The sequence below is a fragment of the Colossoma macropomum genome, unplaced genomic scaffold (assembly GCF_904425465.1).
Source record: "Colossoma macropomum unplaced genomic scaffold, Colossoma_macropomum, whole genome shotgun sequence".
Lineage (NCBI taxonomy): Eukaryota > Metazoa > Chordata > Actinopteri > Characiformes > Serrasalmidae > Colossoma > Colossoma macropomum.
The window spans coordinates 3,957,015-3,973,892 of record NW_023494794.1 but is presented as its reverse complement, the minus strand read 5'-3'; the positions used below and the strand labels follow the sequence as shown (position 1 = coordinate 3,973,892).

At 39.3% G+C, this 16,878-nt stretch overlaps 1 protein-coding gene across 5 annotated transcripts in view; it reads right to left on the bottom strand.

Annotated features, from left to right (window-relative positions):
- garnl3 (GTPase activating Rap/RanGAP domain like 3) overlaps positions 1 to 16,878 on the bottom strand; it is a 93,031-nt gene that overhangs the window by 47,020 nt on the left and 29,133 nt on the right. For 4 of the 5 annotated variants that reach the window (XM_036579928.1, XM_036579933.1, XM_036579931.1 and 1 more), the window contains exon 2: positions 11,311 to 11,380. In XM_036579928.1, the coding sequence (XP_036435821.1) occupies positions 11,311 to 11,380 (70 nt within the window). Of the gene's footprint in view, positions 1 to 11,310; positions 11,381 to 16,007; positions 16,371 to 16,878 lie in introns of those variants that run through there. The other variant, XM_036579930.1, reaches the window with a different exon arrangement.

Here is a 16,878-nt window from a genome sequence, read left to right as displayed (position 1 = left end):
TCAGGAGTGATGGATGAGTACCTGTCTTCATCTGCCTCAAATTAACATTTAATAAACATTTAATAAACATTTAATTTACATTTCTGTTTCTCTTCCATCTCTCTCACTACAGACAAATAGCTAAGTCATATAAACAGATCAAAATGGTTAGTACGCTGCACTAAGCTGCCTGATCATGCACCTTGTTGAAAATGCTGTTGAACCCAAACCACTACAGAGTCATGTGAAAGCCTGACATGTGAATTGTAAGATGAAAGCCAGTATAATAGAGATTGAAAACATAACTAACACTTTAGAAGGTACAATGTTTAATTAACACAAAAGCTTTAATAAAAATTATCATCAACCGTTTAATTTAGTGTAAGACTAGGTTAAACCAGAGTAAGAAAGATATAAGAAAGTTTACAGCCCACCCACTACACCATCCCATCTTGTGTCCCAACATACTGTATACTGGGTTAGAGTGTTAAGAAAAAAAAGGCACACCCACGTTATTGGCCCTAATATGCTTGAGTCATGCCAGAGGCATGGCATGATATAATGGAATGCGTCTTGCCAAATTGGTTATTTTTATACCAGAATGGACCCGCTGCCAACTCTGCCTCTGCTTAGCATATGTGTGTGGGGTTTCCACAGAACATTAGAATACTGAGATCTTTCATTTCTGAATATACTGAATAATAATAAAGGCAGTGAGAAAACATATTCAGTGATACCTCCATAGGATCAAGTAGACAGTTGCATTATGATGCACCCAAATCCCTCATCGGCCTCATATGTATCTCATATGTATGGCATAAATGCAGCATTTTTTTTTTTTTTTGGAAGAATTAATGCTTAACAACACATATATATATATATATATATATATATATATATATATATATATATATATATGTGTGTGTATATATATGTGTGTGTGTATATATATATATATATATATATATATATATGTGTGTGTGTGTGTGTGTGTGTGTGTGTGTGTGTTATATATGTTATATATATATATATATATATATATATATATATATATATATATATATATATATATATATATATATATGTATATATATATGTGTGTGTGTGTGTTATATATGTTATATATATATATAATGAAATATCTATATGAAGAGGACTGAACCAAAGCAACATGATATTTAATGGACAAAATATACAAAAATCAGACTATGCCTGTAACTGAATGACAATCACAAAACTAGAACTTAGCCCAGACGATATATCAGCAAATATTTAAGACCCACTGACTTTCTCTCAGGAAAACATCACCAACAATTGTGGCATCACCAGGATTTCCGACAATAAGATGAAATCTTAGATGGTTCTGCTACTGAGGAACTGGGAACTCAGTAAGAGCCACTCTGTGTTTAATAGGATCACAGCAACACAGGCTAAATTGGTGAATCTGAGCACAAAACACCATCATAATGGTGAAAAAAAATGCATCCAAAAGTATCTACATCTATCTTTTAACAGCAGGCTATAAAACACTTATAAAAAAAATAATAATATGACAAAGAAAAACTAATGAAAAATAAAAGTACATTAACATTAGCCAAAACCACAAGGAATCTGGGTAGCTCCGCCCCAATTCTACACCATTAACATAATTGAATCCTGTGACTTTCTGCTGTTTCTTTGGGTTTAAGAAGTGACAATTGAGAACAGTCAATCAATTATCAAAATTTTTAAATTTAAAAAAACTTAGGAGTTGCTTAAAATTTACCAGCCAATGCCAATAAATATTTGTCTTGGCTGATAAATATGCAAAAAACATCTACCTGTACAATGTAAATATTCAGTGCAGCTGAATTCATGTATGAAAACAGAATAATCCTCCCCGTATCACTTTATATATATTTTTTTTTCTGCCTCATGCATCTCATGAGATGCTTACACACTTACTCCAATGCACATGTGTGTGTGTACTTGAGATGACATAAAAATACAAAATTTTGGTCACTATATAGGTCACTACATAACATAATGAGAGTTACAGCATATCACTAGCATTATGTGTACCAGGTACACAGCGAGAACTAAACCAAGAATTCATTCTAAGCCTACACAATATCTTCTGCTTTCACTAATAGACATTCTTGCTTAACAAACAGTGTCAATAGAATCAACACCCTGTTAACTGATGGAGTCAACAGAATGTCTCAGAGCCTGACTTTAGATTATTTTGCATTTTCCAAAGACACAGCAAGCAGTCTCTGACATGAACTGTTTTAGTTTGTTTCCTGTTGAATTCATTCGAGATGCTATTACGAAAAACAAGATGCAACAGATGACGCATCCCTGTTCCATCCAAATAACCATGACAACAGTAATGATGTCATACTGATGACCCACAGGAATGGATCTGATTGGTAGGAGGAGGGCTGAGGGTGGTCTAACAGTCTGAAATCCTTCTGAAGGGCCGTTTTGGTGGAATTGCAGCTACCCAAGGCTGAACGTGTGGGGGCGAACGCCTCAGACAAGCTTAAGGCTCGAGCTGCATCGGGAGGGGAAAGCCCTGCAGTAAATAGTTAATGAGAGATCGTTTTTCATCTCTGCCTGAAAGCAAAACAGAGAGAGAGAAAAGCTGGAGAAAAGGAAGGGGCAGTAGAGAGAGATATAGGATGAGATGAATTAAGGTACGGTAGCAAAGAGGGAGAAAACACAGTTGGATAGAAAAAAAGAACTGCAAAATGAAAATGTGAGGAAAAGCTGGAGTGAGACTAATGTACTAAATGTTTACTGCCATTTAATCTGGGCTGAGACATTAATCTAAGTAAAAAAAAATTATGGCTGCTTATCTCACATTTCAGCGCGTCAATATTTTCTTAGTGTTAAACGCATAAAATTCTGATACATAGAGCTCAAGTGAGTATTACGCAAAGAGATTTCTCTCTTTCCAGTCAGTTTACTACAGTGGTCAATAACCTTTCTGAGAATAAGATCACCTTTTGATGTCTAAACAAATCAGATGTGTCATTGTGAATACCAGAACTATGCTACTTAAAATAACAAACCTATGCATGTCCTTATAGTCTAATTACGTAAAAACGTAACTGTTCACTTACTTCACTAATCTGTAATGTGTTTGTTTATTAATAATTAATGTGTAAGTGCTGACCACGATGATGAGAAGTTTGGGGTATAGTTTGCAGTCATTCAAATGAGCATCTGTTAAGTGAGTGCGACACTCAGGCTTAATAATTTTCAACTGTGAAAATACTCTCACAACGATACGCTGATCCAATAAAGGCCTTCACTTTCAGAGCGCATGATGAAAGAAGCAGATACCTCTCACTATTTACAAGTCCCTAACTGTCCTTGTCTCTTGACTTGGCTTTTATCTCAAGGTCATTTTGCAGGTGAGTTATTTCCATGGCGGCTCAACTTGGCAATAGATAGACCTGTAGTAATTTTGCTGACCGATCCTCAGTGGCAGGAAAAGGATTTAAAATGAAAGTGACAATGTCCTCTTGTTTAGCTCCTCAAATTACCTCCTGAACTCTTCTGCCAGTCTGTCTAAGTGGATGCAAAAGTGTTCAGGATGGAAAAAGCCTTGTTTCAAATGTTATTCGGCATTTTGTCCCAATTCTGTAAGTAGGATGTCCGCAATAGCCGCTTTTCCACTGCGTTGCACTCAACTCGACTCGACTCTACTCGCCTTTGATACCAGCTGCTTAGTTTTCCACTGCAGATATAGTACCCCCTCAATGTAGCTGGTCATCATAGCAAGATAAAATACTGCTAAAAAAAACAAGAGAGTTTGGGAAACACTACATCAAAGTTCAGACAACAAGACAAGTCTGTCTTGACATTCCCTGTAATTCCCAATTTAGCTCATCTAGTTTGGAAGTTAGGTCTGCCAGATGCTTAATCATTCATCCTGTATTCTTCATTCCTTGGCTTCAAAAGTCTTGTAATGTCTGGCAAAAAATCAATGAAACGGTGGAGCACCTTCCCATGACTTAACCAGTGTGACATGCAGAATCATCAAGTAATGACTCATTTAAAAAGTGATGCTGAAGAGATTTACAACTGTGTACAATTTTGACCACAACAGTTATCACATGAGAAATCCACTACTTTGTTGGGTAGCGCTTGCTGGTGAATAACAGTGGAAACTGACATAATCAAGTAAAGTGACTCCACTATTCTTGCTACAGTTGCAGCTCCAACTCACATTTTACTTATTGCTGCTCGTATTTCATTTTTGTTTTTAAAGTCTCTGAATAAGGAGCTGGCAGAGACGGTCATCACCTCTTTTGAACTCTCCATCCGTAGTGTTTCAGCTTTGCTAGTGGGTGGCTAACATGAAAAGCATCCGTATTTCCCTTTTGCGGGGCTTTCAGCAAAGCTTTCATCTCTTTTGGGCAAAGCTGCACTCTGACACATCAGGCAAATAGTTTTGTTCTTAACCATGGAGAATAAAAACTAATTCTGTAAGTTGTCTGTCTATGCCTTCTTCATCAACGTCCCTCTCAGATACTGTTTTTCTCAAGTTTGAGCGAAGTAGTTTGGACACGTAAATTACAATGTTTGTACTCTGCACTTGGCTAGCTAAACACTGATGCAGAGGGGAGCAGCTATGGTAAATGTGATAATGGATAACATGACAGGCTAATTTGTTGACTTGTATGGCCTGGAAGATCAATCTGTCAATGAAGATGCACTGGTTAACAAGTAAATAAGTAATTCAGTCTGAACACAAATAGTCTGGCTGTTAGCAATCATCACAACTGGAGGTGGTTTTGATATATTGAGGCATGTCAGGCATATAGACTTCAGAACATAATTCAGTACTTGTTTTAATATGTGAGGCAAACATATTCCAGTCTTTCCAGTCCTGTAGTACTCATTTATGGTCAACTATGCCAAATTATATTTGTATTTCCTGCAGAGTTTGTCAGTCAGTATCTCAATCTTAGCAACACTCAACTATTGTGATGCTGCTGTCCAAGAACATATTTCAGAAAGGATCATATCTAAGAGATATTAAGCACCTCAGCTTTCTGCTTCACTAGGATAATTCAACCGAAGAACACTGAAATGCTGACAATAATAAAAACTTAGGTTTCAAGTTAGCATGATGATAATATGTATCACCAATGGCAATAGCTTCTATTCACCATGAGCCAAATTGCCATTCTTTCACTGAATTCCCCTTTAACATGAGAAAAGCTGTTCAAAACTTGAAATCTTTAATTTCATCCTCCATCATTCTTTCCACCTCATGCCTGTACTTTTCACTAAAAAAACAAATCCTAGCAATGCAGCACATGTTGTAACAGCAGTCAATTTAGTATCAACAGCCATCAATAAGGCAGCACATAAAATATGTTTATAATTTTAGGCTGTTTACCATAGCTAATGTTTCACTCATCCTCGTTCACCTATCAGAGGTTTAGAAGCAGAGGAATGGTTTCTATCCTTCAACTCAGTCTAGTAGCTAGCCAACAGGCTATAGGTGGAAACCCTGCAAACAGAGCCAGACTCCCTTGATTAGACTGCTCTCGTGTCAGTTATTGTGGTTTTAAAGTCAGCTTTAGCTCAAGATGACACAAAGGCAGGGGTGGGTGATATGGAAGAAATAGTAAATCATGATACTTTAAAGAGGTTTTCATGATACACAATACGCATTACAATATTTTGACACACAGACAGAATGTGCTGCTATCAAAAACTATGAATAGAATGATTATTACTCAACATTTCACATACTGTGCTAAAGTAAATACAATTAAACATGGCATGTTCTCTTTTTAATGCAACATGCAGTTGGTCAGTTCTTTAAGTACTGACAATATCCACAATATGCTCAGAACTGCATATTGTGTATTAAGGTAACAAAAATAAAATATTATTATACTGCCCAACCCTACACATAGGGTTTCTTCTTTTTCCTCCCTGTTTTCATGGCTTTATTTGTGACCTGTTGCCTCTTCTCAATGTTCCCTCAGTGACCTTGTTTTTTAAGATCACTGCACTTCTGGCTGATTCACATTTGTTGACCTATTTTACACATTTTTTTGATGTTATTTACAAACAACATATGATAAATCTTTATACAAACACTTCTAATTCTTGACTCTCTTTGTATTCGCTGTTACTTCCATTGGCAGATTTTTGCTGAGCATGTGCTTTGTCCTGTCACTGAATTTAATGTTACTGCTGCAGTGATGACAAAGCATTTTTCATCTTCCCTTTCAAGCATCGAATCCAATAGATCTCACACAGCAGGCTGACTTTCAGTTATCTGTTAGACGAACACACTGGGATATCTAAATTCCTTGCCAAATTCCTTGCGGATTGATTTGTGCTGGGTTTTTTTCTTGGTTCTGTTTACATTTGGTCTAGCATAGGAAAGCTGGTGCTAGACCATCTGGCCTGAGTGGCTCTGACGGTTGCATGGCTATACACACTCATTAGTGGACATGCATTTTACTTAGAAGTCATAAAATGCAGCAATATCAAGCGCCGGGGACTGATGCACTGCACCACATTAAATGCGGGCCTTGCTTATGCCATGAAAATAGGAAGCAGCTCATGCCGGCTTATAACTGCGTCTGTTGCCATTTACACTCTCTCCCCAGCGACACACACACACAGACACACACACACAAACATATGCAGATGTACAATTATGGCATTGCTGGCATGGCATCAGAACTGGTCACAGATCAAAATCAATTAGCATTACAGAGCCATGGAAATTATAACATATTGCTCACACACAGACGCACACACATACCAGCTAGCTGATTCCCACCAAAATGGGAGAGCAGTGCTAAGACATGCACATCCTCTAATTAATAAAATTAAGTAATGCGGTAATTAAAAGAGAGAAAGCGCACTTTGTCTCGCAAACAGAGGCTGACTGCAGGCCTCTGTTTCTGTCATAATAACCGTATACACCTGTGTGTTTACAAAGAAGCCGTTAACAGACAAAAACGTAATTAAAAAGAATCAGTTGAAAATAAAAATGCCAGCCAGGAAGAAGCTGTTATGCAGAAAGGGCACTGGTTTCGGCATCTGTCACTTTATGACAGTCATGCATGAAATATTTTATAACAAATACAATGCACTGAATAAATAGAACACCTAGTCTGGATTCTTGGAGGGACTGACTGGTAATTTGTTAAGTTTACAGGACAACAGCCCATAGTTGCGTACAGTCAAATCTGAACAGAAAATGAGCACAGTTTTGTTATTGATCAAGTTCATCTTTGGCATGTCTTTACAGTCAAACTCCTGTCTGTAGGAGTGTGAGTAAATTTGAGCGTAAACGTTTAACAACCTGAAAAAATACTTGACTCATAGTTAACTACCAAAAACTTTTATCAATATCATTCATAATACCAATAATAAAAATGCTCATTGTATAAATAAATGCTGCAGCTATTCCATGTTCCATTTAAAGATTAGCTACACTGTGCTTTTGTTTTATACCACTGACACTTAAAAAATGAACAATACACAGCTTGCGCAGAAGCCATCTCATACACTGCAATGGTACAGTGTTTAAATATGTTATTTTAGTAAAATAATTACCTAGAGTCTATTTGATTCTTGATTCTATATCGGATTCTTTCCAGACGTAACAGAGAGAGCAGTACACTCACTGCTCAACTTCAAACACAGCTACTGGCTCATTAGCCAATAAATGCTGTTGTTTTATTGGCTCCTTACAGAAACATATGCATGAACTAATATGTGCTTTATGTAAATTAGGTAGGCTGGTAAGTTCATGAATCAGACAAAGAGTAGTTTGTCCATCATTAAAGGCAGCCAATGTCTTCTGAATGTGAACATGCTAGTGTTATTTGTAGGGCTGCCAAAATAAAGTATTCAAAGATAAAATGCACATTTGCATGTTTAAAGCCTCTGCTGTGGCTCTCAGTACGCTCTAGGCCAATTAGATAGTGACATTATCACACATCGCGACTAGCAAATGGAACATACCATTGCAGACCATAAATAAATGAAACAACAATTTATTTTCACTTTAATTAGGGTATTAATTTGTTTAGGACTAATGCAAGTAACTGACAGCTTTTTCAGCAACTATATCATTCTGAACGAGGCGATATGTTAATTAATAAACTGAAGGCATAAATACATTCTTGTGTGAAGTAACCAAATGATCTGCTACAGGCAGCAGACCTTTTCTGGGATGTCAACACTCCAAATGTAGACGCTCTGTAGCAAGCTAATAATCATGCAATATTTATAAGGTAGCCACTCACGCCGGTTATAGGATTTTCTTTCACTCATTTTGGTGTGATCACACTTTCTGCATAGACACTCATCATTTAATGACAATGGGATATACCTGGCATAGGGATTTTAAGGCTTCACTCTAGAAATTTATTGGAGTCATTCTCAAAGATACAGCTAAATAGGCAGATATACCTTTTTGACAACCATCTCGTGAGTCACAACCCACAAGCTGAGAATCCACGTTTCAACACTGTAGGAAATGTAACACTGACTTAGAAATCTGACATTTACTGCAGTTAAGCACGCTCATCGATCACTTTATTAGGAACACCTGTTCACCCACTCATTCGTGCAATTATGTCATCAGCCAATTGTGTAGCAGCAGTGCCTAAAATCATGCAGCTTCAGGAAATGCTCACATCAACCATCAGAATGGGGGAAATATGTGATCTCAGTCATTTTGACCATGGCATGATTGTTCATGCAGACGGGCTGGTTTGAGTATTTCTATAACTGTTGGTTTCCTGGGATTTTCAGACACAACAGTCTGAGTTTACTATAATAAAGAAACATTTACTAAGTGGCAGTTCAGATGGAAATGCATTGTTGACGAGAGGTCAACAGAGAATGGCCAGACTGGTTCGAGCAGACAGAAAGGCTAGGGTAAAACAGATAACCACTCTGTACATTTGTGTTGAGCAGAAAAGTATCTCAAAATGCACAACACGTCACACCTTGAGGCGGCTGGGATACAACAACAGAAGAAGCCAAGACCAGAAAACTGAGGCTGCAGTGGGCACAGTTTCACCAAAATTGGACTGGAAGACTGGAAAAACACAGCGTGGTCTGATGAATCTCGATTTCTGCTGAGACATATCGATAGTAGGGTCAGAATTTGGCACCAACAGCATAAATCCATGGACCCAACCTGCTGTGTGTCAACAGTCCAGGCTGGTGGAGATGGTGTAGTGGTGTGGGGAATTCCTGGTATACTTTGGGCCCGTTAATACCAGTATATCAGTAATCAATGCCACAGTCTATCTGAGTATTCTTGCTGACCATGTGCCTTCATGGCCATAATTTGTCATCTTCTAATGCCCATGTGTCAAACACAAGGGCCGCAGGCCAAGTCAGACCCCACAATCCTATCTGGCCCACAAAAGTGTTTTAATTAATATTAGCTCCTTTCACAATGCACTGTACTACGGTACCCAGCATGCACTGCAACATAATGTCCGCTCCAACTCTCCTAGCCCGACAACAGTCTATGGGACAGCGGTTACACCTCAATTCTAAACAATTCTGCACAGTTCCACACCAGTCATTTCACCAAACACACTATCTGCATTTCAGCTGTTGTTCAACCAATACACTATATTATATACATTACATATATACATTTATATACAATATACATTTATATACAATATACATTAATGTTTGCTCAGCAGCTCAGAAATTGAGCCCAAGTATTAATGAACTAAGAAAACAAAGAAAAGACGTCTAGTTAAAGCAAATAGGTAGGTATTAAAGACTGAGCTCCTGGGGACATTTTAAATTTGAATATTTCAAGTGTTCATGTAATATTTCAATTACACGTTTTTGGGTATTTTGAATAGACAATGGTCAGCTCAGGTTATAGCAAAAAGAAAAAAACAGGCGTTCTCTGACCCACAGATTTTTGAGATTTGAGATTTTTTAATATGGCCCTAATAGTGGTTGAGTTTGACACCCCTGTTCTAATGGCTACTCCCAGCATAATAATGCACCATGTCAGAAAGCAAAAGTGGACTGGTTTCATGAACATGATAATGAGTTGAGTGCTCTTTAGTGGCCACCTAGTCACCAGTTCTGAATCCAATAGAACACTTTTGGGATGTGGTAGAAAATATACCAGAAAAATCTACAGGAACCACATGATGCAGTCATGCCAACATGGACCATGATCTCAGAGTAATGTTTCCAACATCTTGTGGAATTCATGGCGCGAAGAACTGAGGCTGTTTTGAGAGCAAAGGGAGGTCCTACGCAGTATTAGTAAAGTGTTCCTAATAAAGTGTTTGGTGAGTGTGTCCTGTATTGCCAAATAATGGCATAATTTTTTAAAACTATACTTCAATACTTGCCAAACATTGGTACATTTTTTATTTGATTTTTGACAGCCCTAGTTATTTGTGCTGTAAAGGCAGTCAGTCTGGATGAGATTTGAGTTACTCTACACAGAAATCTTAAAACATTATTTTAAACTTGGGACTCAACCTCTCCTCATAGAAATGCTTAACATACTGTTACAGAGCATGACCATAAACACTTTCACTAATACAAACATGACATCCATCTGCCAGTTTCTCTCTCTCTTCATACATGCAAACTGATCTTGTGCATATTTACCAGCTGCTGTACATGATAATGAGTGTGTGTTTTTGTCACCCAACCCTATCTGACAGAAGGCTACCCTCACACTACCCACAAAACCCTTAGTGCACTTCACAAAGGAAGAGACATTGAGTGCGGTTCTCGGCCACTTCCTTTCTGCCCTGGCTATCGAGCCATGCCAGATGGCAATAAAAGGAACACACAAACACAAATACACAAACATAAACATTTTCCTTTGCAACTGACACTACATAGCACAGGTCTAAAACTCTATGGCAAGATTGTAATGAAACATTGGTATCATTTGCAGGGCAAACTGAAGTGCTATAATGAAAATATTCTGCCCACCAAGACTAAAAAACAGGATAAAGCATGTACACAGGTGGATATGCTATCAAGAAGGTGTCAAAATGACAGATTCCCCCTAAGTGAAACTCAACTAACAGACGAGCCCCCAGAGCAACATTCAACCTTGTCGTTCACACCAAAGCTGTGGCACAAAGGAAAACAGTGAAATTGATGAGTCTCCAGAACAAGCCCTGTACCTGACTGATCCAGGACCACATTCCCGACCCCAAACCCCTTTTTCTTTAACACTCTAAGACCTAACCAACAAGTCCCAGATCAGTGATTCTGCAACAGATCAGCGTGACAGGGCACTACATGTCTACGTTGGACATTAGAGACGTTAATACTCACCAGTTCCACTGATCCATAGTGTTTTCGGCTAAACTCTCCCCTCCTGCACCCCAGGTCTTCTGAGGCAGAACTGAAACACACAAAATGGTTTGTCATTAAATACTTTACGAAGGCTGCATAGCATTGCATATGCTATCCATGCAAATAATCATATTAACATCCGGCTCTAGGCTGTTTGCATACAAAGCTTGGATGAACTCTTGTATCCTATATTTTTACAGACTATGCTGTTTTGCACCTTCAGGGGTGTGTATGTAGTGTGTTCACATTAGTCCACTGAAAGTTGAATTGAAAAACTTGCTGAAATCAAAGCATGGCTCATAATATTAATGTCAATATCAGTCAAGATGTTAATTTTTGAGAGCTCAAGCGCTAACATACTTGGATAACACTAAAAATATGCTGACATTTGATTCTGTAGAAGCTTTTTTATGGCGGACTGTGTATGGCAAAGTGTTTTAAGACAGTATGAGTATGTGCAAGGTCTGAACTTGTGAAAGGGCTATCATTATATTTCCATTAGTGCTTTATACCTTAAATAATTTAATAATTTCTTTTTATAAAAGAAACTCTGTTTATAAAAAGGACTGTATCTGAGCTTGAGGTCATGTTAGAGGTTATATGTGCCATTTAAAGCATATTTTGAGACTGTGTGTGTGTGGATAATGGGTACCCTTGCTTGGCTTTCTCTGAATATCTATGGAAGAACAGGTCAAATACAAAGGCCCTCACCTTTGTGGGTGATCCTCTTCTCACTTACTACTTTTGTCCTCCAAAAAAGAGTGAGAATGAACGTGTGTATATCTAGGTAATTACACTTGGAAACAGACATTGAGGAAAGTGGGCTTCCCAGCTGTCTGTGATTGAAGAACACTGTTATAGGTAAATTACTCATAAATATTAGTCATTCAGATAATTTTTTTTTAAATCACCAGCATGTGATTTTATTACAATAAAATAACTTGATTACCAGCAAATGAACAAGTAGCTGTATTTATGTGTCCATCACGTTCAGCCTAAGAGAATCTGTCTTGTTTTGACTTTTTCCAAGGCTTTTTCATTTTGGCTTTATAATGCCATCTACAATGCAAAATAAGAAAAACAATCTATTTCCACATGATTAAAAATCTGTCAGTGCATCACTTTTCGGTGCACCCCCCCCCCAGTTTTTTAGATGACCCTCACATTTTAGTTGTCTTTGGGATAAGAGCAGACAGCAGTAGTGTGTTAAACCTCAACGTCAATAAAGGGAATTTTTTTTTTATTATTTTGGGGAGTCCCCATGTTGGCCCTAAACTAACCTTAAAACTAACCTCTTCTGCATTACTCTAGATTATCACCTGTAGAGTATCTGTAGACTATAAGAGACTAACCAAATAGAATGCAACCCCAAATTACAAAAGACAATCTAAAGACCTGCTGCTTGCTCTTTATGTAACATTATAATGCAACTATATGAATCATTATGGTGTGATAAGTCAGTATTTTTCCCTGCTGTGATATGAGCTACCACTGCCCAGAGTCTTATGGAAACCACTGACTGCATTTTCTTTGACAAACTAAACACACGGCCAAGTAGCATGCAGAGTAGATTACTTTGCGCACTCCTTCCAGCACAATACAGGTTTGTGCTAGATTGCATATATTCAGTTGCCATATGTAAAAACAGCAGTTGGTAGTTGGTAATACCACTGCCCTCCGCACAGCTGACTGGGGTTTGATTCCCCACCAAGTCAAGGACTCCCAATGCTACAGTCACCTCTGTACCAAGTCAGTTTGGATAAGAGTGTCTGCCAAATGTATAAATGTGCATTATGTAGGCATTTAAATGTAAATGATATTCAAGGATTAGCTACACATAATTATTACATACATCATTAAGGACTCAAAACTTCTACTCCGCTGGGTTGACCGAGCCCTTCTGAGGCTGTATCCTCGGATGCTTCATCTCCCAACCCAAGGGCTGGTTGCTAAGGAAACAGGGTGGAGGCAGCTTGACAGCCTGGACAAAGGTCATCTTGTGGCACCAATTAGGGTCATCGGCCAGAATATCTGTCAACGTGACTATGCCTCTACACATGTCAATATAGCATTCAGAAGATGACGTATCCTAGACCACTCATTTTCTCTGCAGGCACTTATACAAAAGGTGCAACACATTGATTCTCAATTTATGTACTTCTTGAGACACAATTCTCTGGATCAGTATCTGCATTAAAGTATCTTAAAATGGAGCTAAATGTAGTTTGGTTCCACACAACTAAATTTCCTGTAGTTACTGTTGCTTAAGATTATTTTGTATAACACAGCATAGCATATCATTACCAAGGACTTCCCATGATAATCTACAATATCCTCCAGCTGCAGCAAGCTGGACTCTTGCAGGACGATTTGGTCCCGCATTGTTTCTTTAATTTTACCATGCAAAAATGCTACTGCACCCCCTTTTAGGTCACACTGTACAAGATTAACGTAGTGTCTTGACTTACAAAATTACAATTCCGTGTGCTCCAGTGGGGGGCTTCATTTTTGTCCATCACATTGGCAGGTGAAAAGAAGACTGATACCGAGCAAATATGTTATACTGTGCCCCACCAAATTTACATGGGGCATGCACATGCTGTAGGCCTCAGTGGAGCTGCCAAAGAAGTGAAAATGAGTAAAAAGTGTTTGCTGCATACTGCCTTAAACATCAAACACATGTGTAGCATTACTTTTTATACCCTTTTTACATTGTGATATAATTCAACACAAGACAGACAGAAACTTGAAAACTGACTGATCTGGTTGACTAGAGTACCCAGTTGATATACAGTACTGTGCAGAAGTCAGAGACCACCCTTGATTATTTAATATCCAGTCAAAATGTCCATTTACACAAAAGCCTCAACAAGTAAATATAATATACAATTTTTCAGTATTGCAGTATTGCCTTTCCTACAGCTTTCATTATTTTCGGGAGAGTTGCTCTCAGTCTCTCATAGAAATCTGCAGGCAAGTTTTTTCCACACTTTCAAAGTTCAGTCTTAGAATTTGGTTGCATTTTAAGCTTCTCACGATCTCACGCCAGTCAACTGTTCTGAGAACACCAGCAGCTTATTTGGGCGATTTGCACATTTTCTCCTTTTTTTTCCTGTTTCCTTTTCTCACTGACAGCTTCTTCTTCTTCTTGACAGCTACTCATCCTTTCAGAGTGTTGTCTTCTCACAATGGAAAGATGGATAGAAACACCTGAGGATTTTTCAGATCTGAATTTTGACTGGGAATTAAATAAATTGAGGGTGATCTGTTTTTTTTTCACAGTGCTGTAGGTCGGCAAAAATTTGAATGCCAAAACAAAATATGTTGGCTAGTTGTCAGTTTTAATAATAACTGAATATTTGTGGCTACAACACTGTCAGACTTAATTACAAATGAATATACTAGGCTTGCAGTTCTATTCAAGGTTCAGGGAGTGGGTGTGGGGAGGGGTCTCGCTATTGCAATAAACTTCTGACACCTTTGCAAACTGCAAACAGCATTTCAGTAAATGGTGTGATAGTCTTTGGTGAAGGGCTAGATTCTATCTCTGTTTCTTATGATTGCTCCAAGATCTTTGGCTGCACTACCCAGACCATGGGGAAAAAACCCAAACCGATGGGTTCCCACAGGAACCTTGCTTGGCTCCTCCACCAGGTTTCAACGCCCTCCCTCCTAGCACACACACATCCAAAGTCAGGCAGAGGCATGAGCTGCTGAAGATGTCTTTGTGGCTCTGCGTAAAGGCTGAAATACATTATAGTGTGGGGCCACCACCCCAACACCATCTCCTCTGAGAAAGTGCTACTGACCACAAGGGCTGAACATCCGCGTCTCTGTGAATACTTGTGAATTTTGAACGTTTCTCTTTGTGGCATTAACGTGTGAGGATGTTGTTCTCTCTCTGTGCGTGTGTGTGTGTGTGTGTGTGTGTGTGTGTGTGTGTCTGCGCGCGCGCTCTATGGGAAAGTGGTGCATGCAAGTCCATCCTACCGTGAACCGACCATTAAACATGAATAATTCACGCATTTTCCGTGTGTTCCGGCGAAACCATGGTCTCTATTCACAATGACTGGTACACGTTCGTAAATTCAAACGTTACAAGCGCGTTTATCACTTTAAGCTCTATACAGCACAATGAACACGTATATAAATGCATAACAGGTCGCCGGTTGGGGACGTTCAGCAGTGCTCGTTCAGCTTTTTTAGCAAAAAAAATATATCGTAAGTCCTCAGCTGAAGAGACTATGTAGTACTTTTAACCACTACGTAGTATGTATTTAACCCCACTTTGTCAAAAAAACGAAACTGAAGTCAGCTTCTTATTCGAGATTTCCGTTCCACCTTAAAGGGTGCAGTAGTTTCGTGCTGGTGCCCGTTCATGCGCCAGACAGTGCCTGCTGCACCATTTAAGGTGGAACGGACAACAAGCTGGAGAACAGGATGCCAACTTCAGCCTCGTCGCCTGCAGCTTGTTGCTCAGTGAAAACAACAACAAAAATGTGTGACTGAATTTGCTACAGTGACAGAGCAGAGCATTAGCTGGGGGCGAAAGCCCGCAAAAAGACCCTCTAATGTCACGAAAAAAAATGTCTCAGACGTGAGAAAAAAGACAGCAGGGTTTCAGCGCTAGACAGCCGGACTGGACCCCTCACTCACTTGCTCATTCACTCACTCACCGCTGGTTGAAGCTCAGCAGTTTGCTCGCCGCAGTGTCTGCCCCGCTCATGGCCCCCCGAGCGGCGTCAGGATCTCCCCCCGGCTGCTTCGGGCTGTGTCCCTTTCTTCCCTCTCCTCGGTCACTGAAGACCACCGGTAACCATCGTCCCCTCACTTATCACACCCCTCCCTCGTCGCGGTCCGCGTTTCTAGTATGACTTCGTGTGTATGTGACTGACTGAGCTCGCCTGTGTGGAGCCTAACGGTCGCAACGGCCGAGAGAGAGAGAGAGATGAAGAGAGAAAGAGAGAGAGAGAGAGACACGAGCCGAACGCGGCACGAGCGCGCTGGCTTTCCCGCGGATTTCCCTCTCGCTAAGCTCAGTCGGGTTGCGGTCTAGCTAACCGCGCTCTCTCTCTCTCGCTCTCTCTCTCTCTCTCTCTCTCTCTCATGCTCATGCACATGCACATTCACACACGCACCCACGATTGTATTCCTATCTTAGTTGGGTATTACCACTCCTCTCTGTGTTGCAGAAGTAACTACGTTTTCATCTAAAAGCTGCTCTTAGTTGTGTTACAAGTAAATCCTCGTGGGGACCAGGCAACAATCTGTACCCCCAAAGAGCTAAATACATGTTCCACCACACAGGCGTCGCTCGCGCTGCTGAATGTAATGTACCACAACAGTTAAACTGTTTAAATTTTGCAGATTTTAAATGAAGTGCATTAGCTAGCTATGTTACATTAATTACCTTGGATCCAGTATCACAGTGGAGTAGAGCAGGTTTTGTTCCATGTTAGAAAAGCGCTTCTATGCAGCTATAAGTAAAGTATGTTTCATAGTTTTGATCTTTGCTAACTGTGCACTGAAACACAAACCAGGCAATAA